Source organism: Mytilus trossulus, chromosome 14 (assembly GCF_036588685.1).
Source record: "Mytilus trossulus isolate FHL-02 chromosome 14, PNRI_Mtr1.1.1.hap1, whole genome shotgun sequence".
NCBI lineage: Eukaryota > Metazoa > Mollusca > Bivalvia > Mytilida > Mytilidae > Mytilus > Mytilus trossulus.
In genome coordinates this window covers 39,085,056-39,112,536 of record NC_086386.1, presented here as the reverse complement: position 1 = coordinate 39,112,536, position 27,481 = coordinate 39,085,056, and the positions used below count along the sequence as shown (strand labels likewise).

General features: G+C 31.5%; 1 protein-coding gene across 2 annotated transcripts; it reads left to right on the top strand.

Annotated features, from left to right (window-relative positions):
* The first annotated feature begins 682 nt into the window (after positions 1-682).
* Positions 683-27,297, top strand: LOC134696359 (uncharacterized). 2 transcript variants are annotated; one of them, XM_063558088.1, is made up of 9 exons: positions 683-786; positions 1,458-1,536; positions 15,232-15,319; positions 19,807-19,875; positions 21,021-21,128; positions 21,547-21,852; positions 24,559-24,786; positions 26,132-26,285; positions 26,634-27,297. In XM_063558088.1, exons 3-7 carry the CDS (start codon positions 15,302-15,304, stop codon positions 24,754-24,756), a joined length of 699 nt encoding a protein of 232 aa, XP_063414158.1. In that variant the 5' UTR covers positions 683-786; positions 1,458-1,536; positions 15,232-15,301; the 3' UTR covers positions 24,757-24,786; positions 26,132-26,285; positions 26,634-27,297. The 2 variants fall into 2 exon arrangements, with proteins under 2 accessions (XP_063414158.1, XP_063414159.1); XM_063558089.1 differs by lacking the exon at positions 683-786 and having other exon boundaries at positions 1,437-1,536.
* Positions 27,298-27,481: the final 184 nt, after the last annotated feature.

The window sequence follows — 27,481 nt, the reverse complement described above, 5'->3', positions numbered from 1 at the left end:
ACATACATATAATTCAATAAAGTGCATTTGCTTTTACCTATGAATTCAAAACTTCTTCTCCATGACGATCACTGGTATATAATATGGTGAGTCCCTATATAAGATATGATTATAATCAGAACATACATGCAGCATGTGCAGTATAACGCAAAATAATTGTTCTGTCCCAGAGTCATTTACCCGTGATAATTTGTCTTGAAAATCCTCATCCCGATTGTCAATAATCGTCTTTGTCATTTTTATAAATTTCCTGTAACAAAACTTTAAATTTTTCTAAAAACTAATGATTTTCTTATCCCAGGAATAGATTACCTTAGCTCTATTTGACACAACCTTTTGGAATTTCGGGTCCTCAATGCTATTCAACATTTAACCTGTTTAGCTTTTTATCTGTGTTAATCTGAGCGTCACAGCTGATGAGTCTTGTGTAGACGAAACGAGCTTCTGGCGTTTTAAATTATAATCTTGGTACCTTTAATATCTATTTATAGTACTTGCATTTGGATAATTAATGGACTGACGAAATTTTTGCACTTTCAATTTGTTTCATAACAAAGATAAAAAAAATGTGAAATATGTCAACGGGAAGAAAAAGGACGATCATTCTTTTTACTTTTGCTTCAGATTTATTTATAAATTCTTTAAATAGATTTTGATTTCCAGAAAGTTTTTTGATATTTTATATATATGTGTCAATATATACCGAAAATAATATATCAAATGTATTTCCCCTTCTCGGGATATTCAACAGTATTTAACAGAAATTAGTGTGTATGACGTAATTACGTAAGTAAACAATCATCGAATTTGGACAATAAGTATCATGACGAATCTTGAGGCTTTTGTATATGTATACTTACTGTTTTGTCTAACTTTTATATGACATAAAAAGCTTTTGTTTTTGTAGAAATCCGAGATAGATCCTATGACTGGCTCTCAATTCGAAAAAAACCCATTAGTTTAAAAGTATTACAAAATTAACACTTGGACTGTTGAAAAAAAAATCGTTATGAGGATAGTGTAATTGGGTCAATCCTCATTCCTCTTTCTAATGCTTTGGTAGATAGTTATTTTATCTTTCAATTTTCTAATGGTTATATCGTATAATACTGTCTTGCATACACATTTTAACTGCAAGTCCTTTTTCTATTGTTGTTGGACATTTTATTTTATACTTTGAGAAATTAAATTGCTGACATGCATCCTTTGACAAATGCAATTTCTGACATGCATCCTTTGACAAATTAAATTGCTATCATCTTAAAAGATGATTAAAAGTCATAAACTTGTCGAATATACTATGTGGATAATAAAAGATTTAATGTATTAATATGTAATGATTTTATACAAGTTCGAATCAACTAAACAAATATACACTCAGGTGTAACTGTTAAATGTTATTTACGTTTAAATATTTCATGGTATATCTCGATAACGAATAATTCCTTTATGTTCAGGTATATATAAATCGTTAATACGAGACGTATATTCAAAAACCACACATTGAAATGAAAGAAGATAGGATTATATAGCGAGGTAAGTATAACATGTATTATGTGAACAATTTAGTTACAAACCGATCTCTATTGTCTTTTGAAAAGGATGTGTAATTAAATTTACATTTGAAAATATTATCAAATGATAAGAAAATCGACATTGAGTTTTTATGTGTACTCTCTGTGTGGTTTATAAACATCCGGTTTCTATCTCTGTATAGGTTATTCGTATGCTTCAAACTGAAAGTAAAAATTTAAAAAAATGTTGTGTTTAACAGTCTATTGTATATTAATTTCAAGCATTTCAAACGCTTGGTATTTTTAAAGACGACCAAGACAATGATGAAAAATATAGACCACCAGAAGAATAGTCAAACTCTTGCACACCGATTCCCTTTTATTTATTTCTTTGGATTTGACAGACGACAACCCTAGTCACTTGTATACTCGTATGTTGCAAGCATGACAATCAGCCTTCCATTGTATTAACTCTAATAAAGTATATTTCCAATTAAGTTGATACAGATGGGTGCACTCCTAACCTGTACAGCAAGTTAACTTGATAACCAGTCATTTGGACTGGTCAAAGTTAACCTGTGACCGAATATAGGACTGCTCTGACCAGTCCTAGGACCAAAATCTAGTTAACTTGAAAAGCGGACTTGGTCCTAGGACTGTTTTTATGTCTGCCAAAAAGTTAACTTGGAAACAGGTCCGCTATTGATATAAGTTAACTTCGAACCAGTCCTGTCATAAGTTAACTTCGGAACCGGTCCTGTCATAAAGTTAACATAAGTTAACTTGGAAACCGGTCCTGCCACAAAGTTAACTTCTGCTTGGACAAATCCGATCAAAACCAGACCTGTTCCCAAGTTAACTTTTGACTGGTCTGCTCAACACTAAGTTAACTTGTAACCAGGACCGCTCTTCGTTGATTTAAAAAAAAATAATATCTTTGTTTCGTAGTATAAACATCGAAAATAAAGTAATTTGAAAATTAATACTTCCGTTTTATGAACAGGATTAAATACAAATATTTGAAAATAAGTACGCACAGAACGTAACACAAATTTATCTGTGATCTGACAATTTATCTATTATATAAACGATCTCGGTTACAATGATAACAGGCACTGAATATATATATATTCCGAGATCAAATTCAATCATATTATGTATATTTTTGAAAAGAAGTATATTTGATGTTAGGTGTATATGTAAATGCTCTTTTGTTCCGACGTTGGAAAGTTCCGGGCGGAAAGAACTAACTAGCCGAAAAGTTCCGGAGGAACTTATCAACTAGTTACTGTGTTCCTTCCTCTGGTTTAAAAGTTCCACCGGAACAAACTGACTAGTTAAAAAGTTCCAACGGAACATATTAACTAGTTACAAAGTACCTTTTTGCCAAATTCGTCAAAACTGGAACTAACAAACTAGCCCAAAAGTTCCAACGGAACTTATCAACCAGTCACAAAGTTCCATTTGGAGAATTGATGCAAAATAAAAGTGTAACATATTATCTTTTAAAGTTTTCAAAGGGGAAAAAAGATACTTGCCACAAAAGTCAAACGGAACTTATCAACTAGTCACAAAGTTCCTCTATGTCAAATAAGTCTATAATGGAACTAACAATCAAAATTAAGTCAAAATTACAAACCGAACTTATTAAATAGTCAGACAGCTACATTCAGAGAATTTGCAAAAAAGGGAAGACCATATCAGCAATGAACTTTTAAAAAACGGAAGCAGACTAAAAGTCCCTAGCCACAAATGCCTAAAGGAAGTTATCAAATACTTACAAAGTTCCTCCTTCATCGGCGAATTATACCAAATTGGAAATAGCAAACTTGCTTAAAATGTTCAAACGGAACTTATCAACTAGTCACAATGTTCCGTTTATATAGTTGTTGTTACAAGCAATTACAAGACTAAAATACCATAACCTCATTTTTATGTTTTATATAATGTTGAATCAGAATTTCATTTTTATATAGAAATTTATAACGGAATTTTTCATCTAGTCAGAAAGTTCCCCATGATTTGGGGAAAAAAGATTGAAATTTATAACGGAATTTTTCAACTAGTCGGAAAGTTCCCCATAATTTGGAGAAAAAATAAGATTGAACAATGTTAAAACATTAAACAAAAAATTAAAAAAAAAATTTCATGTATTTTTTTTCCATTTTATTACAATAAAAAAAGTTAGATTATAAATACTGTTAGTTATAAATCATGTATATAAACATGATTACGGTTCAAAATGCATGATTGGTATTTAAACTGCCATTTCACTGAAATGCAGGGTTCATGGTTCAGCGCACGTGAGTACATTTCTGAACCAACAAATGCATTTATAAGCTGAGTGTTATAGTCAGTTAAATCGCAGAAATGGAAGTTTCAGAGTACGAGAAGCTCGTTCTGTACTTAGCGGAGAATAAATATGATGAAGCTACAACTGAAAGTGAGAAGAGAAGAATACGGAAACGGTCAAAGATATTTCAAGTGGACAAAAACAAAAGTTTGATGTATATAAACAACCAGGAGGGAGAAGCGACTGTGAGAACTGTCATCACCAGAGAAAGAAGAAAGAGTGTAATCAAGCTAATGCACACAGGACACCTTGGCAGGGATAAGACTTATGAAAAATGCAATTCAAGGTAAGGTTATTTTAATCATTACGATAATAATAACATCTATTGCGACTTTTATGCGAGATTTTAATATTTTGAAACTAGCATAGCTGGACTATATTATCAAATAATTTATTTTATCGTGTAAATGATCAGTTCCAGATTAATTTTATTAACAAAGTTCCAGATTAATTTTATTAACAATATAATAACCCCCCCCCCCCCCCCCACACACACACACACCTTTTAACTCGAAAATAGTAAAATGTTGGGTTAATAAAAATGTTCAAGTATTAAACCCATTAAGATTATAAATACTAAGGGCTAACGAATAATTGTAGTGCATATTATAGTGGGTATTCTTGTAAATTAATGATTTGCGCTTATATATTGTACTGAAAATCAATCTCCCCCCTCTTTCTACAAAAAGAACGAAATGTGGTTTGTGGTGGATTTAACCTCTTATCATATCCATGTGTTTTTTTTATAAGAAAAGCCTTCATCTGCATCATAAAATTAATTTCGATAATTCTTAATTATGCCACTGCATGATTATAGAAACAAATGAAGTTTGAAAGGGTACAATATTCGAAATCTCCCGGAAACTCGGGGGAAAATGTAGATTTTTGTTTTTTACTCGCTGTTCTTGGTGCAATTATTACAATTTCACAATTCATTTCTAGACACGTTCACCTTTTTAGTATAATACGTAATTTATAAGGAACGATATCTCTTGCAAAAAATGATCAACCATTTAAATTTGTGCCAAATGACCTAAAAAATTTGTAAGGGTTCCGCGGAACCCAGTGTCTCGCCTACTTTTGCTGTAAATTGCAGGCTCAACAAAAATGATGGAAAAAAGTTGTTGTTGGGGAGTCCTAGGGGATCACCCACCCCTCCTATTTGAGACCTTGGAAACGGTCGAGATCCCCACCCCTAAACCATATGTATCTATGTATGGGACAATATAACAAATCATATGAAATATAGGTGTAGTTCTTGGGGCTACTCTCCCCCTTCCAGTTATTTTACTTAACTGCCTATAGCGCCTTTGGTGCTTTGATTTTTAATAATGATAGTTCTTTACATAATATTCATTTAACAGTGCATGCTATTTATGAAAATGATGAGGATATCTTAAATGGAGATATATAAAACAATGTATATTTTTCAGATTTTATTGGAAAGGAATGAAGCAAGATGTTGCAGAATTCATAAAACACTGCCCAGAATGTCAGTCTCAGAACAAAAAAACAAAATCACATGTCCAAGAGATGGTTCCAGTTTCGTTCCCACCAAGAGTATGGGGAAAGGTTGGAATAGATCTTATAGGACCATTTATGAAAGCAGATAAAAAGAAACCAATTTGTAAAAGAGGATACAGGTATGTATTTTTTATTTTTATGTCTCAGTCACGATTATGAAAGGGAATAGGGTTTTACCCTTGTCCGCCTACCTATAGATATAAGAAGATGTGGTGTGAGTGCCAATGAGACAACTCTCCATTCAAATAACAGTTTATAAAAGTAAACCATTATAGGTCAATGTACGGCCTTCAACACGGAGCCTTAGGTCACATGAAACAACAAGCTATATAGAGGGCCCCAACATAACTAGTGTAAAACCATTTAAACGGGAAAACCAATGGTCCAATCTATATGAAAACAAGAGGCTGTCACAACGACAGCAAACGGGATTTATTAACATTTATTTGTGTCCTGGCGATATCACAAAAACCATTACTGATGAATGGTGAAAGTGAAAATCGTCAATATCAAATTTTACCTCCATTTTGTCATCAGTATCAACATATTAAAATTGGAAAAGATCAGATTGAATGGTTCATGAGTAAATGCAACAACGTGAATGGCAACGCTATTTTACAATCTTTCAAAAACCATAACTCCTGAACGGTAAAAGTCAAAATCGTCATTATTGAACTTGACCTCTATTTTGTCATCAGTAACAACATATGAAAATATCAAAAGCTTTGGTTGAATGTCTCATGGGAGAATACAGGGACACGACTTAAAAACACCATTTTCAATCTTTCAAGAACCATAACTCCTGAACGGTAAAAGTCTAAGTCGTCATTATTAAACTTGACCCCAATTTTGTCATTAGTAACAACATATTAAAATTTGGGAAGCTTTGGTAGAACAGTTCATGGGTAAATTCACGGACACGACTGGAAACTCCATTTTTCAACCTTTCAAGAACCATAACTCCTGAACGGTAAAATTCAAAATCGCCCTTATTGAACTTGACCTTCATTTCGTTGTCAGTATCAACATATTAAAATTTTAAAAGCTTTGGTTGAACGGTTCATGAGTTAATGCACTGACAACATTTGATTGCCGCCCGCTAGGCCGCCCGACCGCCGTACATCCCCAAATCAATAACCGACATTTTTGTCACAAAAATCCGGTTAACGAGAAACACGTATAAATTACATAAACAATGACAACTATTGTACATCAGATTCCTGACTTAAGACAGGTGCAAAAAAATGCAACGGGATTAATCGATTAAACGTTTCAATGGTATTAAAATTTATCCCTTATTCAGAAGCAATAGAATAACATCACAACATAGAAAAACACACGATAAAATATCAATTGGAAGGCTTTACTCAATTTCAAAGGCTTGTCTGTCCATATGTTCGTCTGTACGTCTGTTTGTTTCTTTAGTTCTGCTGTTAGGTCTGTATATCAGATAACCGACATGTTATAGCATTGATACATGTTCAGTGGATAGGTCTCTGGAAAAACTACAAGGTTCACTATAGGATTACATACATTTTATCTAGAGGTTATTAATGTGTAAACCGCGGGGCGATTAACTCACAAACTAAATTAAAGTCCGAAGAAAAACGGTTAAATGTTGTGTTTAGCTCAGATACCCGACTTGGTATAGCAATGCTACATATTTAGAATGAAATTGAAAATATGCCCTGGAAAAGGCACACATCAAATATACCCCAATTAATGTTTTTTTCCTAAAAAATGTAAATTTAAAGCAAATTAATAAGTTATTCAATTCTTATTTTTCAGATACGTTCTAACAGTGATGGATTACTTTAGTAAGTGGCCCGAAGCCTTTCCATTAAAGTCAAAAACAGCAATTGAAGTCGCCAGTAAACTTCATTCTACCATTTGCAGATTTGGAGTTATGGAAGAGATTGTCTCCGACCAGGGTGGAGAATTTAATAGTAAAATAACAAAGAATTTTACTCAAAGTTATGGTATTAAGCATGTTACGACTTCTCCCTACCACCCACAGTCAAATGGAATGGTTGAGCGGTTCAACCAAACTTTGAAAAACATGCTTAATAAGATGATTGATAAAAATGGAGAAGATTGGGATTTGTTTTTAGAGGAGGCCCTTTTTCATTACAGAACATCGAAGCACCACTCTACCCGATATTCACCCTTCTATGTCATGTTCATGAGACAACCAGTCTTACCAAACGAGTCTGCATTTAAAAACACACATTCTAATCACGATGAACAAGACATAGAAGGCGCAGTCAATCAGATGATTAAAATTAAGGACAAAATAAGCAAAGATGTGGTAAAGAACGTAAAAAAGGCTCAACAAAAGCAAAAAGAGAGTTATGACGTAAGACACAAAGTGGAGAATAAACTGTATCTTGTAGGGGACAAAGTGTTGTTAAAAAACTTCAGGAGAAAGGCAGGTATGGCTACCGTACAACAACTAAGATATAAAGGACCATACGAGATTACCAAGTACAATGGCAAAGGTAACTATTCTCTTTTCGATGAGGTAAAGGGTATTACGATAGGACCATTCAACCAGAGAAATCTAAAAAAGTGGTATGAAGAAGATGTAAGTACATGTAGCGAAGGTGAAGAAATCACACACGAAAGAGACAACGAAAAGGACGACGACAAAGAAAATAGCAACACTGACATTGACATTGATTCTGAAGCAAATGTTAATGACGATGATGAAAACGGTGATGATGACGATAAGGATGATGAAAACGTTGTTGATGATGACGATAAGGATGATGACGACGTCGACGATAAGGATGACGAAGATGACGATAAGGGGGATGATGAGGATAATGATGATCATATCGACGCACACGAAGAAGATGCAGAAGATAGTATATTTAAAACTCAGGACAGGTTTCAGTTAGATGATAATGAAAGTCAAACAGATCAAGAATTGTCAGAATTGAACGAAGTTGCACAATTTTTGCTTGAGTCACAACCTGGTCCATCTAGACCAAAAAGAAAAAGAAAACAGCGAAAGAACAGCTTGTATGAATATTTTTGAAATGATTTGACCTGTTTATGTTAACTGCTATTAAATATGATATTTCCATTGTATTTTCACTTTTCAGTATCAAATCTTAGTTTTCATTTGATATACACAACTATGAAGTACATATTGTTCAACTTATTTTTTGTTATGGTGGAACTTTCCAACTAGTCGGTTTATACCGAGTGTAATGAATAGTAATTATGATATGCCGGAATGAATTGACTAGCTGATTTGTTCCGGAACGATGTAACTAGTTGTTTTCTTCCGGCCAGAATTTTTCAACTAGCTACATTGTTCCGGGACTTTTCAACTATCTAATTTTTTCCGGAACTTTTCAACTGCACTCGGAATAAAACAACTAGTTGGAAAGTTCCATCGGAACAAAATAACTAGTTGAAAATTTCCGCCGGAACAAAGTAACTGGCGGAACATATTGGCTGTTACATATACGTCCTTGTTAGTTATACATCCTTGAACTATGCATCCACATTCAGCAATAGTTTAATTCATTTAAATAATGACTACAAATTTTTGTTCGTCTAAATTAAGGGTGCCAGCATGTCCTCTTTTTACCTAAAATACTGATACGTAACAAAATTTCAGTAGTTTTGATGACTCCAGTTGACTTGTACAACAAAATTATTTGACCGCATCCACCAAAACTGACAATATATGCACTTTAATTTGTAAATCTATATACCCGCATAGTAAATCAGCCATATTTTTATGTCAGGATTCAATGTATAATACAATCATGACAATGGACAGCAAAATTGCAATACAATAACAAAAAATTTTGGTTCGCATAAATTTAGGATACCAGCATGTCCTCATTTTATTCAAAATATTGATACGTAACAAAATTTCAGTAGTTTTGATTCCTCCAGCTGACTTGTACAACAAAATTATTTGACCACATTACCAAAACTGACCATATGTGAACCTTAAATTGTAAATCTATATACCAGCATAGTAAATCAGCCTTATTTTTAATGTCAGGATTCAATGTATAAAACAATCATGACAATGGACAGCAATATTGCAATATAATAACAACAAATTTTTGTTTGCCTAAGTTAAGGGTGCCAGCATGTACTCTTTTTACTTAAAATACTGATACGTAACAAAATTTCAGTAGTTTTGATGCCTCTAGTTGACTTGTGCAACAGAATTATTTGACCGTGTCCACCAAAACTGACCATATATGCACTTTAATTTGTAAATCTATATACCTGCATAGTAAATCAGCCATATGTTTTATGTCAGGATTCAATGTATAATACAATCATGACAATGGACAGCAATATTGCAATATAATAACAACAAATTTTTGTTCACCTTAATTAAGGGTGCCAGCATGTCCTCTTTTTACTTAAAATACTGATACGTAACAAAATTTCAGTAGTTTTGATACCTCGAGCTGACCTGTACAACAAAATTGTTTGACCGCATCCACCAAAACTGACCATATGTGCACTTTAATTTGTAAATCTATATACCTGCATAGTAAATCAGCCATATTTTTTTATGTCAGGATTCAATGTATATACAATCATGACAATGGACAGCAAAATTGCAATACAATAACAAAAAATTTTTGTTTGCATAAATTTAGGATACCAGCATGTCCTCATTTTATTCAAAATATTGATACGTAACAAAATTTCAGTAGTTTTGATACCTCCAGCTGACTTGTACAACAAAATTATTTGACCACATTACCAAAACTGACCATATGTGAACTTTAAATTGTAAATCTATATACCAGCATAGTAAATCAGCCTTATTTTTAATGTCAGGATTCAATGTATAATACAATCATGACAATGGACAGCAATATTATTGCAATATAATAACAACAAATATTTGTTCGCCTTAATTAAGGGTGCCAGCATGTCCTCTTTTTACTTAAAATACTGATATGTAACAAAATTTCAGTAGTTTTGATGCCTCCAGTTGACTTGTACAACAGAATTATTTGACCGCGTCCACCAAAACTGACCATATATGAACTTTAATTTGTAAATCTATATACCTGCATAGTAAATCAGCCATATTTTTTATATCAGGATTCAATGTATAATACAATCATGACAATGGACAGCAATATTGCAATATAATAACAACAATTTTTTTTTCGCATAAATTTAGGATACCAGTATGTCCTCATTTTATTCAAAATATTGATACGTAACAAAATTTCAGTAGTTTTGATACCTCCAGCTGACTTGTACAACAAAATTATTTGACCACATTACCAAAACTGACCATATGTGAACTTTAAATTGTAAATCTATATACCAGCATAGTAAATCAGCCTTATTTTTAATATCATGATTCAATGTATAAAACAATCATGACAATGGACAGCAATATTGCAATATAATAACAACAAATTTTTGTTCGCCTAAATTAAGGGTGCCAGCATGTCCTCTTTTTACTTAAAATACTGATCATAACAAAATTTCAGTAGTTTTGATTTCCCAGTTGACTTGTACAACAGAATTATTTGACTGCGTCCACCAAAACTGACAATATATGCACTTTAATTTGTAAATCTATATACCTGCATAGTAAATCAGCCATATTTTTTATATCAGGATTCAATGTATAATACAATCATGACAATGGACAGCAATATTGCAATATAATAACAACAAATTTTTGTTCGCATAAATTTAGGATACCAGCATGTCCTCATTTTATTCAAAATATTGATACGTAACAAAATTTCAGTAGTTTTGATACCTCCAGCTGACCTGTACAACAAAATTGTTTGACCGCATCCACCAAAACTGACCATATGTGCACTTTAATTTGTAAATCTATATACCTGCATAGTAAATCAGCCATATTTTTTTATGTCAGGATTCAATGTATAATACAATCATGACAATGGACAGCAAAATTGCAATACAATAACAAAAATTTTTTGTTCGCATCAATTTAGGATACCAGCATGTCCTCATTTTATTCAAAATATTGCTACGTAACAAAATTTCAGTAGTTTTGATACCTCCAGCTGACTTGTACAACACAATTATTTGACCACATTACCAAAACTGACCATATGTGAACTTTAAATTGTAAATCTATATACCAGCATAGTAAATCAGCCTTATTTTTAATGTCAGGATTCAATGTATAATACAATCATGACAATGGACAGCAATATTGCAATATAATAACAACAAATTATTGTTCGCCTAAATTAAGGGTGCCAGCATGTCCTCTTTTTACTTAAAATACTGATACGTAACAAAATTTCAGTAGTTTTGATGCCTCCAGTTGACTTGTACAACAAAATTATTTGACAGCATCCACCAAAACTGACCATATATGCACTTTAATTTGTAAATCTATATACCCGCATAGTAAATCAGCCATGTATTTTATGTCAGGATTCAATGTATAATACAATCATGACAATGGACAGCAATATTGCAATATAATAACAACGAATTTTTGTTAGCATAAATTTAGGATACCAGCATGTTCTCATTTTATTCAAAATACTGTGAAAGTACTTTTATTCGTGGGGTACCAATTTTCGTGGTTTTCGTGGATGACTTTATCCACGAATTTAAGTGTCCAACGAAATAAAACAACCATTGTCCAAATCATGACATGGAAAGATCCCCATTGGTAGGTTTGACTTTCTGATATGATCTAGAGAATATATTGAATAACGCCAAATCAGAGAATACTGTAATGGCAGTCACAGAATTACAAACGAATGCAAAGTTTTACCCATTTAATCATTTACAACTTTTGATCTTTTAATTCTCATAAAAAATATTTTTTTATCGATAAAAGTCAGATTTCCGGTATTGATATGCTAGTATGATAAAGTGTTCATTTTATATCCTAATAGTTTCGAACATATGGGAAATAATAATGTCATGCTGGGCTTGATTTTGGTAAGAATTATTTGACAATTAAAGATACGTTTATAGCATTTGTTTATGTTACTGTTTTCTTAAGGTGACATTTTTATGGCCTAATTAACACCTTTGAAAGTCTTTAATCTATTGATCACTTTATCATGGGTTAATTAGTGTTATCACTACCATTTACACGGTCAGTGTTTACTTTGCAATTTCCTTCAGTTCAGACTATGTGTAACCTTCGTTTCTATAGTTTTTCATTTTTTTTTTAGAAAACTAAAATCCACGAATTTAAAAACCCACGAACATGTAAATATTGAGCAAACCACGAAAATTGATACCCACGAATTAAAGTACTTTCACAGTATTGATACGTAACAAAATTTCAGTAGTTTTGATACCTCCAGCTGACTTGTACAACAAAATTATTTGACCGCATTACCAAAACTGACCATATGTGCACTTTAATTTGTAAATCTATATACACCATGACATACCCGCATAGTATTAATCAGCCATATCTTTTATGTCAGGAATCAATGTATAATATAATCATGACAATGGACAGCAATATTGCAATTTAATAACAACAAATTTTTGTTCGCATAAATTTAGGATACCAGTGTGTCCTCCTAGCTTTTATTCAAAATATTGATAAGTAACAAAATTTCAGTAGTTTTAATACCTCATGCTGACTTGGAAAACAAAACTATTTGACCAAAACTGATCATATGTGCACTTTTATTTGCAAATCTATATACCCGCATACCATTGTACCGAGCGCCTTAATGTCTTTTCCTGGCGCTCCTGTTCACATTTTAGTAATACCGTAAATGTACACGTAATCAATAATATTAGAAAACTATTAATGCAAAAAATATTCTGAATAAATTGAGAATGTCAGAAATTCATCTCTTTATTCATAATAACAGTCACATCATATATATAGGAGTTCGTGACGGTGTACGTGTAAAACAAAACTATTATGCCACATCATCAAAGTACCAACACTGACATGTTTGAATTCATTTGTACTATTTACAATGATTTAATAAAAAAAAAAAGTATACAAGGTTCTCTTCTTGGAATCTATTATGTCGGTTAATTGATTTTGTTTATAGTTAAACGTCAAGTGGCAACTATTTCATTAAAGTGCGCATTGAGTATAATTTTAGGACGTCCCATATAAATATCGGCAATGCCAAATCTCTCGATAAATCTGACGAATTTGACGAGTTTTACCACACCGTATGCTTACGGACACTGTACAATTTCTGTTAGAATATTCTGCGGGAAATAGAATAGTAAATCCAATGCAAACAAGTTGAATATCAATGAAATATCCATGCAAGTATAAATTTATGCATAAAGTAAAATTTAGGAAGGGACAGGTAAACAACGGGGAACGAAGTAACGTAGACAATGTTGCCGATATCCCGTGATATAAGAATAGTGTTCCGATGCGTTGGATAACCTTTCTATCCGCCTTCTAATAAAAAAACCTCTGTGTGATCGTATAGCCATTTTTTATTTATATAAGAATACATGTATATCAAATAAAAGAGAGCATTTGTATAATATCTAGTAGAGTCTAGCGAGTAAATAATAAATGATATCTGTGGAAAAACAATGCGAATGTTGAATTGTTTACATATTTTATTGAAAGCTCAAGTCTGATATGAAAACTCTTATAACGATAATCCGACATAAGCAGACCTGTCCTCAGGTCTGGTCAATAGCAGACTTGTCCACAGGTCTGGTCAAAAGCAGACCTGTCCTCAGGTCTGGTCAGGAGCAGACCTGTCCACAGGTCTGGTCTGAGGCAGACCTGTCCTCAGGACTGGTCAAAAGCAGACTTGTCCACAGGTCTGGTCTGGGCAGACCTGTCCTCAGGACTGGTCAAAAGCAGACTTGTCCACAGGTCTGGTCTGGAGCAGACTTGTCGATAGGTCTGCAGCAGTCCTAAAAAAGCAGACCGTAGGTCTGGTCCACCAACGACGAAGTTAACTTGCTTGACTGCTTAAAAATTCTCAAGTTAACTTAGAAAGCAGTCAACAAGTTAACTCTAAGTTAACTTTTGTCAAGGTTAGGACCGCACCCATCTGTACTTAGTTTGTAACCACCGTTCTAATTTATCAACAGTACCGTTGCACTTTGTATTGAACTTCTATCCTCTAAATATTTTTAACACATGATGCGATCTAACCTAAAAAAATATGACATTTTTTTCCCTCTCAGAGAACCCACTATCGTAAAATAAAAAAAAATATGTGTAATACCATATTTTTTGTGAAAAGTAAAATCACAAAAATATTTAACTCTGAGGAACATTCAAAACGTAAAGTCCCCAATGAAATGTCTTAATCAAAAGCACACCAAACGAATGGATAACAATTGTCATATTTTTGACTTGGTACAGGTATTTTCTTATGTAGAGAACGGGAAGTTAAATACTTTTCATTTGCAATGTTTTTTTTTATTGGAATTAGAGTAGAAAATGTAAGGAACTACTAGTATAACTTTTTCTAGGCATTCACAAATTGTTTTAACGGGATGTCATGGACAACGTATTGACAACGCTTTTTGTTGTATGACGTCAGTAGACTAAGTTAACTACGTGTATTTTACATTTGAAATTATAGGTTATTATTTTACTGGAAAATTAATGTAATTCAGTGCAACAAATATAATAACTATAAATTTGTTATCAATTTATTGGTTTTGCGTTTCTATCCGTTGAAGCCAATAAGGAAAAGTTTGTCTAACTTTTATGTTTTTTTTGTTATTCCGTTTTCAATATAAACAAAAACAAGTAATGAACGAACGAATCAGTACAAATTTAGATGTGTTTTATTATGAAATCAATAGTTATACCTCTCTTTTAACCGGAGATCTAATGTTTGTAAACTCTTTTCTTATTTGCAGGAAAAGGAAATGAAAACAATCATTGTAATAAATTATCCATGAGCAAAAGGAATTGAAGCATTACTTTAAAATGGGATCTTCAAATTCAGTAAGGCTACATTGTATAAGTACTTTTTGATTTCTAAATGTAATCCATGTGTATTGCTGATTCTGGTTACTTGAACCCAGACAAGTATCACTTGAAACAAACAGAATTCTAGGCCTGCAATACTCTTCAATTTAGAAAAAATATTTGAAACGTCATTTTTTTTTCGAGCGTCATTAATGAGGCTTTTGTAGACGAAATAAAAAAAATGGGGTATAACGATCTTGACTACTCATCATGGTACATGTATTACTCGGTCGGTTGAGTAAATGCATTGTAATGTACACAATTTGAATATTTGTATCAATAATTCCTGAGATGAATCTTTTTTTTTTGCCTTTTCTTAACTTTCTTCTTGTATACACTAAAAACTGCTCAGAGTCTGAATTGACCAGTGTTTTCGCTCGACTGGTAAAATCGAGCTACTCAACTAGTCTCGACTGACTGTACTTAACTGTACTTAAGTGTACTCGACTAGGTCTCGACTTTACTTAATTAGTCTTACTTAATTAGTCTGAGTCAGTACTTGATGATCTTTGTGTAGTCTGAAATGGTCTTGACCAAGGCTCGAACTGTCTCGACCTGTTTTGTCTAGTCTCAACCTGTCTCGACTAGTCTTGACCTTCAAATTAAGTTTTGACTGGTGTAAATCAGCCCATTTAACTCAATTAAATATTGATCTTACAAAATTCAAACTTATTAGGTTGTTTGATTTATTGCTGTGAAATGAAAGAATTTGATTTTACAATAGGTACAAATAAAAATTATTATATAAATTCAGAAAGGCATCTTTATTTTTATTTTTATAACTTTTTCAAATCAACTTGGATTTTCCTAAAACTATGCACCTATCTTAGATATATATTAAGCTTACTGATTTCTATGTCATTTATTTTTTTGTTTTATTGCTGTAAAATAAAAGAATTAAAGTAATCTTGGTTAAATAATCTAGGATTTGCAGTTCAAACAAAATAGAGATAGTACACTTTAAATTTTTTAATAACTTTTTCAAATCAACTCGGATGTTCATCAAACTATGCAGCTATCGTAGATATATATATATATGTAGCTCACTGAATCCCAGGTCATTTTGTTTTTTGTTGTATTGCTGTAAAATTTCAGAATTCAATTAATCTAGGTCAAAAAGCTAAATTTGCAGTTCGAACAAAATAAAGATAGTATACTTTAATTTTTTTTATAACTTTTTTCAAATCAACTTGGATTTTCATCAAACTATGCAGCTATCTTAGATATATATTAATCCTGATGATCAATAAGTTTTGATTTTGTATTGCTGTAAAATTTAAAAATTAAAGTAATCTTGGTAAAAAAAAGCTACGATTTGCAATTCAGACAAAATAGAAATAGTATACACTTTATTTTTTTAATAACTTTTTCAAATCAACGTGGATTTTCATCAAACAATGCAGCTATCTTAGATAGATATTAAGCTTACTGAATCCAAGATTCTTTTGTTTTTGTTGTATTGCTGTCAAATTTAAGAGTTAGTTTAATATAGGTAAAAAAAGCTAGGATTTGGAGTTTTGACAAAATAGAGATAGTACATTCTAATTTTGTTTCATAACTTTTTCAAACCAACTTAGATTTTCATCAAAATCTACAACTATCTTTGCAATATATTGATCTTACTGAATTACAGATTGTTATTTAGTTTGGTCTATTTCTGTCAAGTGTAAGGATTTAATTAATCTAGGTCAAAAAGCTACGATATTAGAAATATATCTTTCCTCATAATTTGGGAAAAAGTATACATAAAATAGTTATATAATTCCCTTAATGTTTTATTCCTTTTGATATATATTATATAAATATATCAAAAAGGGATGAAAATTAAAGAAATTATTAAAATAGTTCTTCTGATTAATGGTGATTCATAAAGCAATACTTTCTGCTTGGGGCAAACTTATTAAAAGATCACATCTACCAGATAGTTTTAAATTCTAAATAACACTTATTTAAACTTTCACCATCCTGTTATATCTAAATCGCAAAGCTTTTTTAATTCACTAGATAAGTAATACACGAGTTAAAGAAAGTAGGACTTTCTTTTTACCTGTAAATCTCGTGTGTACTGATGTTATTAAACAATGTATAGTGCCATGTCATTAAATTTGACAAAAATAATACTTTAAGATTTGATTATAATAAATTTTTACTGTAACTTTGGGACACATTTCCTTTTTTTTTTTTAAAGGTTATCAAAGATTGTTATGAAAGTTCATGAAATTAAATTTTAACAAATAAAAGACGTTTTTTTATGAAGCTGATTTGAAAAAGTTATGAAATCTTGTTAAAACAAAAATTTGATATATTAGGAAAGATGTATTTCTGATATCGTAGCTTTTTTTACCTAGATTAAATACATTCTTAAATTTGACAGAAATACACCAAACTAAATAACGGTAAACGGACAGAAAGTCACAGGACAAAAAGGCACAGGACATAAACTCACAAATTTGTAAGACAAAAAGTCATTAATATTCTGTTGACAAATGTTTGAATATGTAAGAGAAATATCTTGAAATATTTACTTATAAATATAAATATTAATATTAAAGTTTAGAAAATGTGTCATTATACTTGAATTATTTTTTTTTAAATTTTAATCGTGCAAAAGAAAGATTTCTTGGCATAACGAAGCCATCTAAGTTCGAAGCCACGTTGACATTTTGTTTTTTTACAATTATTGTTTACAAAGTTGGTTTATATACAATAGTTCAAGAAATATACAAAACATTTTTTGTAGAAATAAGCGTTTCTTATTCAAAGTGAAATGAATGAATTGTGACTTTTTGTCCTGTGACTTTCTGTCCTACATTCTAAATAACAACCTATGATTCAGTAAGATCAATATTTTACAAAAATAGTTGTAGAGTTTGATGAAAATCTAAGATGATTTAAAAAAGTTATGAAAAAAATTAAAGTTTACTATCTCTATTCTGTCAAAACTGCAATCCTAGTTTTTTTACCTAGATTAAATTAACTCTTAAATTTGACAACAATACACCAAACTTCATAACAACCTGAGATTCATTAAGGTAGCTATTTAGTTTGGAGAAAAATCCAAGTTCATTTGAGAAAGTTATGAAAAAAATTAAAGTGTACTATCTCTATTTTGTCAATACTGCAAATCTTAGCTTTTTTATCTAGATTAAATTAATTATTAAATTTGACAGCCTTACTGGACCTACTCCTTTGACAGCCGTATAACTCAAACCAAAATGACCTGGGATTCAGTCTTCCTAATATATATCTAAGATAGCTGCATTGTTTGATGAAAATCCAAGTTGATTTAAAACAGTTATTCAAAAAATTAAAGTTTACTATCTCTATTTTGTTTGAACTGCAAATTCTAGCTTTTTTTTTTACCTAGATTAATTTAATTCTTGAATTTGACAGCAATACAACAAAAACAAAATGACCTGGAATTCAGTAAGCTTTATATATATCGGAGAAAGCTGTATAGTTTAATAAAAATCCAAGTTGATTTGAAAAAGTTATTGAAAAAATCAAAGTTTACTATCTCTATTTTGTCCGAATTGCGAATCCTAGCTTTTTTTTACCAATATTACTTCAATTCTTATATTTTACAGCAACAAAAAACTGTATGACATGGGATTCAGTTAGCTTAATATATATCTAAGATAGCTGCATAGTTTGATGAAAGTTCAAGTTTATTTGAAAAAAGGCCTATCTGAATTAATTAAATAATTTTTATTTTTACCTATTGTAAAATAAAATCTTTCTTTTCACAGCTATAAATCAAACTACCTAATATGTTTGAAGTTTGTAAGATCCATATTTAATTTAGTAAGATGAGCTGATTTACACCAGTCAAAACTAAATTTGAAGATCAGGATTAGTCGAGACAGGTCAAGACTGTTTGAGACTGAGTCGAGACTAGTCGAGACAGGTCGAGACTAGTCAAGAAAGGTCGAGCTAGGTCGATCCTTGGTCAAGACCATTTCAGACTACACAAAGATCATCAAGTACTCAATCAGACTTATTAAGTTAAGTCGAGACCTAGGCAAGTACACTTAAGTTCAGTTCAATACAGTCGAGACAATGTCGAGATTAGTCGAGTAAAATGTGTGCTCGATTTTACTGGTCGAGCACAAAAAAGGGTCAACTCAGACTCTGAGCAGTTTGTAGTGATAAGGTCCATCTTAAGATACATGATTAAATATTTATTAATCTTCCTTCTATTTCAATCAACTAAAAACACATAACCGTTTTTCAATTGTGCATTGTTCAGTTATAGTTGTGAGAAAGTCAATTATACTCGTATGACTATTGGATTCCATTATATAAAAGAAGTCGCTTTGAACTAAATTTCGTCACCAGCAATATGTATGAAGTGTGTATTATGTAAATCGAGTCTTTCAACTCATTATGCAATCTGTGTTAATTTGAAATGATATAAACATGTACATGAATATTCAAAATGATCCAGTAATTGAAATTTTCAGAAAAAGATAGAGGAGGCGAAAACAACTGGGGTAAAACACGGGAAATTGTCAAATGCGGCGATACCAGACGTGAGTATTCAAAAGTAATTTCATATAATTGTTCTGCTATGAGGTAAGAGAGAAAACAGAATATGCTCTAACTGCAATCAAATAGAAGATGAAAAACATTTCCTTATTTATTGCAAAAAATTTGAAAAATTATAGAAATCAACTATTTAATAAACTAAATTTTAATTCACAAGATCTGTGCCCTGAAAAGGTTGTGGAAACCATTATTAGTTTACTTAACCCACAAAATATTGATGATACAAAAAATATATGCCATTACATACAATTATGCTTTGAATCTTTGTAATTTTATTCATTTAACCTTGATTTGATATTTTGTCATACATAATATATATTTATTCATGTGATGTAATATCATGTTAATGTGGGGGAAGACATCATTATACTTGTATTGATTTTCCTGATTTAATAAAAACTTGAAAAACTTGAGTAGTTGTATCAATCATTAATCAACTGCATTTTCTTTTCCTTTTCCAATTTCTACAACATGGGGACCATATTTTGTCGAAGTCTCTGAAATCCTTTTACAAAGCTATCACGATATAAAATTATTTAAAATTTTATGTAAAAAAAACAACAAAAAAAACAATGAACAATTTTCTAGTTTTTCAATAGTGGAATTCGATTAGTAAATTTTTTCTATATTATATGTTTTACAATTCGATTGATGTAATGACGATATATTTTTCTACTTGTATTTCCCATTTTCCAATACAAACTTATTTTCACATAAATTATGTTCTCAGTTTTCTCGTTTGAATTGTTTACCTGTCATATCGGGCCTTTAATAGTTGACTATGCAATATGGTCTTTGCTCATTGTTGAACACATTTTCAACGTCATAAACAATGTAATATGCGGTCAGTGACGATATATAACATATGAATATACATTCAATGCAATTTGACTGCTCAAAAAGCACAGCTGCAGTATATACAGCATTTTACTACGCACGTAGACACTTTAATTGCTCATTACTTATATTTTACTACGTTATCTTGCTTATTCATTATTATAGCACCATGAGCAGGAGCAACAAGACATCAAAAAGTTAAAAGTCATGTTACGGTACATGCATCATTTAGTTTTCAATGCTACATGTAGCATTTGTGTTAATTAAATAGTATCTTTTTTTTCTAAATCAGCCTTTGCAGAAGCAACGGCATCAGGACGGCACATCATTAAATAATATACCAAAACCGTCAGTGGTATTTTCCAGTGAACATCGTTTTGGAAAAGCAAGCACTCTGAAGGTATGTTGCTTTTTGAAATAAACAAAAAATATGTAATGTTGTCTTAATGTTGTTTGATTACCTTGTTAAAGCGTTATACGGAAGTTGAATATGATGATATAAAAAAACTGTAAAGTTTCACTTGCTTTTAGTCCGAGTACGCATACTTATGATATGATATTAACATGTATATTCCACTGAATTTTAACTCTTTTGGGTCGACAGCTGCAATACAGAAAACACACTATTTACACAAGGTAGTCAACATATAAGTCAGTTTGCAATATATTTAATGTTTCATGAGCACCTAATTGTCGCGACAGAGTTACAGAACTATTCTACATACGAGATTGAGATATTCTAAAAAATCATCAACTAAGACCGACAATCGTCCAGACATTATTGTATAGATATATCGATAATAAACTGTTTTTTGCAGACAAAACAAATAAAGAAACACGTAATTGCTGCCATTGAAATTGGATACACACATTCAGGATATGTATTTTGTTTGGGTAAAAAGTTTGCGTTTGACGGAGGAGGTCTATTTTGTCCAAACTGGGAAGCAAAAGACAAAGGAGTAGTTTCCTTCAAAACATCCTCAGCGATTTTGTTCCGACCTGATAAATCTGTTCATAGTATAGGTTACGAAGCAGAGGAACATGTCAGCAGAATTCAATGTGAACCAGATTCTGGAAAATGTTTCTTTTTCAAAAACTTCATGGTGGAGTTTAACAATCTCAAGGTAAATAAGTATATGTTGGTTTATGAATAGAAATACTAGGTAAAGCTAAATAAATGTATGTTTTAAAATAAATGGTTTGATTCGTAGACAGTCTACGCAGAATGTATTCATAGCTGATTTTACTCAATTAATTGTGAGCTTGGCGTACGTAGTGATACTTGTTTCAGAGACAATATATGAAACAGTATAATTTCCATGTTCGATTTTTCACCAGCAATTATTTTTTTAGTCAACAATCTTATTTGAAATTTTTAAAGTTTCAGTTTTAACTAGAGTATAGAATGCACCTACTGGTCTGATTTTCTTATAACTAAAGCATGTGATACAACTTTGCATTTTTAAAGGTCTTTTAAATTTTGTTCAAAGGGGTATTTCACTACTGTTACGACAAGGTTTTTTTCACATGTGGAAACGTTTGAAAGATCAAAATTTGATTCGATTCGATTCGTGAATTTATTACTCCATAATGTATAGCTGAATAGAAGCCAGTTTGAAAAATCCGAACTTCCCAATGATTAGAATTTAAAGAAGAATACTTTTGTTATTCTCTCCTATTACAGCCTTTTTGTGTATCTTCTGTTTTTTTATGGTATTTTTATTGTAAATTATTATGTGGATGAAAGTAAACTTCTACATAACTTGAATAAAAGGGCAAAAAGAACTGTGTAATTCCTTGCCGTTACGTTCTGTTTTGTTACCTGATACACAAGTGACAGCATGACCATAATCGGTAATAGGAAGGATGTTAAGTACAATTTCACTGATTAATCAAAAAGTTAATCTCCTATATGTTAACCATTTCATTTTATATCAGTTATGATCATCATACTAAGTAAATATCGACATAATATACAGTATATTGTTTTTTTTACAGCTGATTTCAGCAAAAAGTATTGTACAATCTAGTATAATAGAAGATGATAACAGACAACAAAAAAACATATTTTGAAACGAGTAGGTCCAGTAAGACCCCTTTTTGCCCTAAAATATAGCAGTTATAACAAAATTGTTATTATGTAAACTTTAAGTTATTTATTGGACAGTATAATGCATCTGCTACATGAATATGGGCTGTTTTTGACAATACAATGCACACATATCGGGTACTAGCACCATTAAGTCATGCTAAATTACTGAAATCTACACAATTCTATCATTTTAATTAAATTTTAGACGGTTTTCGTGTAAACCGAAAGTGTTCATCCATAATATTGAAATATTGAAAGTTGTATTTTTTAATAATATATAACATATATAAAGATTGCGGATGAACACGGATGCGGCCACTTTCATTTTTGACAAAAACCATCCGAAAAGTGACATTTTTCAGCACATTTGGTAGATTTTTCATATTTAAATTTGATCGTTTTTACTGACTAAATCGGTTAAAATCTTTCAATTAAACTAATTGATTCAAACGAAATAAACACTTTTAAAGTGTTTAAAAAGTAGTTAAAATCTTTCGTCGGATGAGCCTGAAATTTGAGGCCAAAATCGGTCCTTACCGTACCTACTCCTTTGTCATTATCTAGGTAGATTTTCATGTTGTAAATACAATTTCAAAAGATAAATGGCATTGTTTGCTGTTATCTTCCAATTGTGAACAATTTTGAACGATGTTTTTTTCTTAAACTTTGAAATAAAGGAGTTGTTTTGAAAAAATACTTTCCTGTTACCAACTCTCTCCTGTTACTTGTCCTGTTAGTCATGATTCTGTCATATTACCGACATATCGGACTATGTTTTAATATATTTCTTAACCTTTTGTATTGAAAATGCTAAAATGATAACTGGCATTTGATAAACTATTGCAGGATATACTACTTAACCCCAAATAATATCTTTAACTTATTCCCTATTCACATTTTAAACTTTTAAAATCAATTCACTTTGATAACAGGGAAGAATTGGAATTTTTGGTACCATTTTAAAAAAGCCATTGTTACCACATTAGTAATTGTTTGAAGTACATACAACAGTTCCTAGATCCTCAATGTGTGTTTTTCGATTCGTGCTATCGAATTACCGGTTCTAAAGACATTTTTTGTTGGTTCTTCCTATTGACAAAAATACATATTTTAAGATATTGTCTCTATAACCCTACGATGTTCCAATTTTGTCAATAATATGTTGGGGTTTGATGTTTCTTGTAGCATACGAGACATCTTGTTTTAGTCATATTTATATTATGCCAGTAACTGACTCTGAAGCACTGAAAAAAACCCAGCATAAACTTTAACATTGTAAAATGTTCAACCATAAAAAATAGTACATTTTATAATGTTATTGCGCACAATAACTGATAATCAGATAACTGAACAGTTTGCGTGTAAATTCTTTTCACATAGGCTTTTATCGGTTCTTTGGTCGGGATGGTGTCTCTTTGACATATTCTACATTTGCAATTTTATTTTCAACCAGTCAGACGACCAAACCTGTTACCCTAGTGACGCTACCTTTTTGATTCATGTGATATACTTACAAAGCATTGTCTACCATGAAAGGAGACATAAATCTCGATGACTCGTGTAATGTGCATGCTGTTCTAAGCTTTCTACACATAGACGAACTCCAGATTTCCATACAAGGTTTCTCTGTAGGAAAAATACTGAACAGCGTCAACACATACTCACAACAAATGGTATTTTTAGTCCCGATTTCTTTCATTTTTAAGTTGCTGCATTAATATTTTTCCTCTATTTTAAGGGTACAGCTTTTGAAGATTTTAAAATAAAAGATTTTTGCCAAAATAATGTTACGATGAAAGCAGTAGATGTTATATCTAGCTTCATTTCTCAAATAAAAGACAAACTGATCATTGAACTAGGAAGACGACAACTAGGGTACAACGAAATGGATATACAGTGGATGTTAACCACACCTGGGTCTTTAGAACCCTCCTAACTCCAACTTTTAAACACCGCCGCTATAAAGGTAACTATTGGATGTATCTAGCTTCTGAAATTGCAAAACGGCCTTTCTTCTTTAGGTTGCTATGATGAAATAATTCATAGATGTAACTACTACGTAATAAACATTTATACTCTTAAGCCCTGGTACTGCAGACTATGATTAAATATATTCACAGTTCTTAAACACACTTATCGGACTATTCCAAAGACGAGATCTCGAATAACGAAAGACGTTAGTACTGTCATTTAAAATAGATATACGCATTCAAGATATGTCTTTTGTTTTGGTAAAATGTTTGCTTTTGAGGGAGGAAGTCTATTTTGTTAAAACTAGGGAGAAAAAGACAAAGGTATAGATATCTTTAAAACTTCTACGGAGATTTTGTCCGACCTGATAAATAATTTTTTTTATACAGTATAGACCGTTGGTTTTCCCGTTTGAATGGTTTTACACTAGTATTTTGGGGCCCTTTATAGCTTTTTGTTCGGTGTGAGCCAAGGCTCCATGTTAAAGGCCGTACTATGACCTATAATGATTTAATTTTATAAATTGTTATTTGGATGGAGAGTTGTCTCATTGGCACTCACACCACATCTTTCTATATATATAAAGAATAGGTTACTAGGCAGAAGAATATGTCAGCAGAATTCAAAGTGAATTCGTTTCCAGAAAAAATATTTTTTTAAAAGCTTCATGGTGGAGTTTAACAATCTACGTCATAAACATTAGTATTCTTTAGCGCTGGTTCCCCAGACTAATAGTATGTTTAAAACCATTTCCATTTCTTAAAAATGCGACAAGACAATAACACGCAGGTGATGTAATCTTTTTCAATGTCTGACGGTAAAACAATTCCAAATCAAATTTTAAAACTCGCGTTTAGAGTGTTTCATATATACTTGCTATCCCAACTCGTCGAGGGAATTTTTTTTTAAATACTTGTTAGACCCAATAATTAAATACAGAAAATAAACTGGATGTCGTAAGAATAAACAGAAATCAATGCAATGACATGTCATTGTTATCTTATAAGACGCTGAATATCCAACGGGGTTTGTATATTGCATTATAAGATACTGTAAGCATTTTTATAACGTATTTAACAACACTATTGTCTTTTTTATATCAACACAAGTAAGATCGTATCTTAGAATATAAGGACCACGTGACTGATTAACTTTGATACGGTAAAATTCCAAAAGAAATGCATTTAGTCAACATCAGGCATTAATCGATGTTGTTCCAAATATACGAATCTATTTGATTCCTTGATTTGTATAGAATGGCATTTAAATTACTATTTGAATTTTTGTTTGTTAGTTAGATACGTGCCAATGGAATATTAATGTGGACGATCATATTTCAGGGTGGTATTAAACAAGATCAATTGACTCTTGTACAGGGACCCGAAGCCGAGCTAAAGTATCATCAAATATTTACAAGTTCACCATCTACATTTGGCGAAGAACAGATTGCACCACTTCCAAAAACCTTCAGAGCGCTCTTAGTACATTTAGGAGGTATGTATGATGCTATGCTAAACATTATATGTTTTCATTTCTTGTATTGTGCCTTCAAATAAAAAACTTAATATCTGTGTCACTTAGCTTTTCTTATCAATTGCAAGGGTCACACCTATATTTGAAAATAGTTTTGCTCATAACTGCATCTTGTTAAAGACTGTTATAACTTATTGCTGCACATAGACTATACTACATTTATAGTATTTATGTAGATGAGTTTTGATGGTAAAAATTGACAATTTTTTGCCACTCGGTTGTAAATAAGAGCAATTGAACAATTATTTAAATACTGGTGAATTGAACGCCATTCAGCCAATCAGTTTATAGTTTTGCTTTATATTTTAGGTGTAGCTATCGACTTGACTGTAGTAGAAGTCAAAAGAAGAGAAGACAAATATCATTGAGACAATGTATCATACAAATGAAAGCGCAAAACAAGAGTTTATTAGATTTTTAAAACGCTTATTTGGAGGGGACGTTTTGAACTATTTAAAAGATTATCATCCATTGGAGTACGCTGAATTTCTAGATAATTTTGAAAAGAAACTGAAGTATTTCGAGTCAGATAAAATAGTTACTGTTCGTGTTCCTCCTAGATGGTACGATGCATATGAAGAATGCACAGGTGACACACTGCCTAATACAATAAACCAAACAGCATTCAAAGAATCAGTGTCATTTCAGAATGATAAAATAAGGATGAGTCCAGAGTTGTTCAGAAAGTTTAACGAAAATGCTACAGAATTTACTACTGAAATGGTAGAAAAGACGTTAGCAAAGCATTCAGCGTCAGGAATTGGCTTTCTATTTATAGCAGGTGACCATGTAGACGACATGTTTGTAAATACATTAAAAAAACAATATCCGGGTCATAGGATTATTGTTTCTAAGAATCCAGAACTTGCTGTTTTGAAAGGAGCTGTTTTGTATGAGATAGTAGAATAAACGTTAATTGTACGAAATTAATTTATCACACACATAAATGGGTATTGTTTTTTTTCCTCCTTAAAAGACGGATAATAACTTTTATAGATTGTATTTTTCGTATCAATAAATGATAAATTTTTATAGCACTAAACGAAAATTCTTTTAAAAGATAATGAGTTTCTGTATAATTGAATAATCTAGTTAACATCCTAAAATAATAATTTTTATTGCATCGTTGCAGAGTTAATATATTTATACCAATTAAA

Bases quoted from the DNA above. Each gene is read 5' to 3' on its own strand.
- LOC134696359 (XM_063558088.1), top strand. The intron at 21,129-21,546 runs GTATGTTGCTTT...TGTTTTTTGCAG, and splicing joins GAAAAGCAAGCACTCTGAAG to ACAAAACAAATAAAGAAACA. The intron at 21,853-24,558 runs GTAAATAAGTAT...CTCTATTTTAAG, and splicing joins TGGAGTTTAACAATCTCAAG to GGTACAGCTTTTGAAGATTT.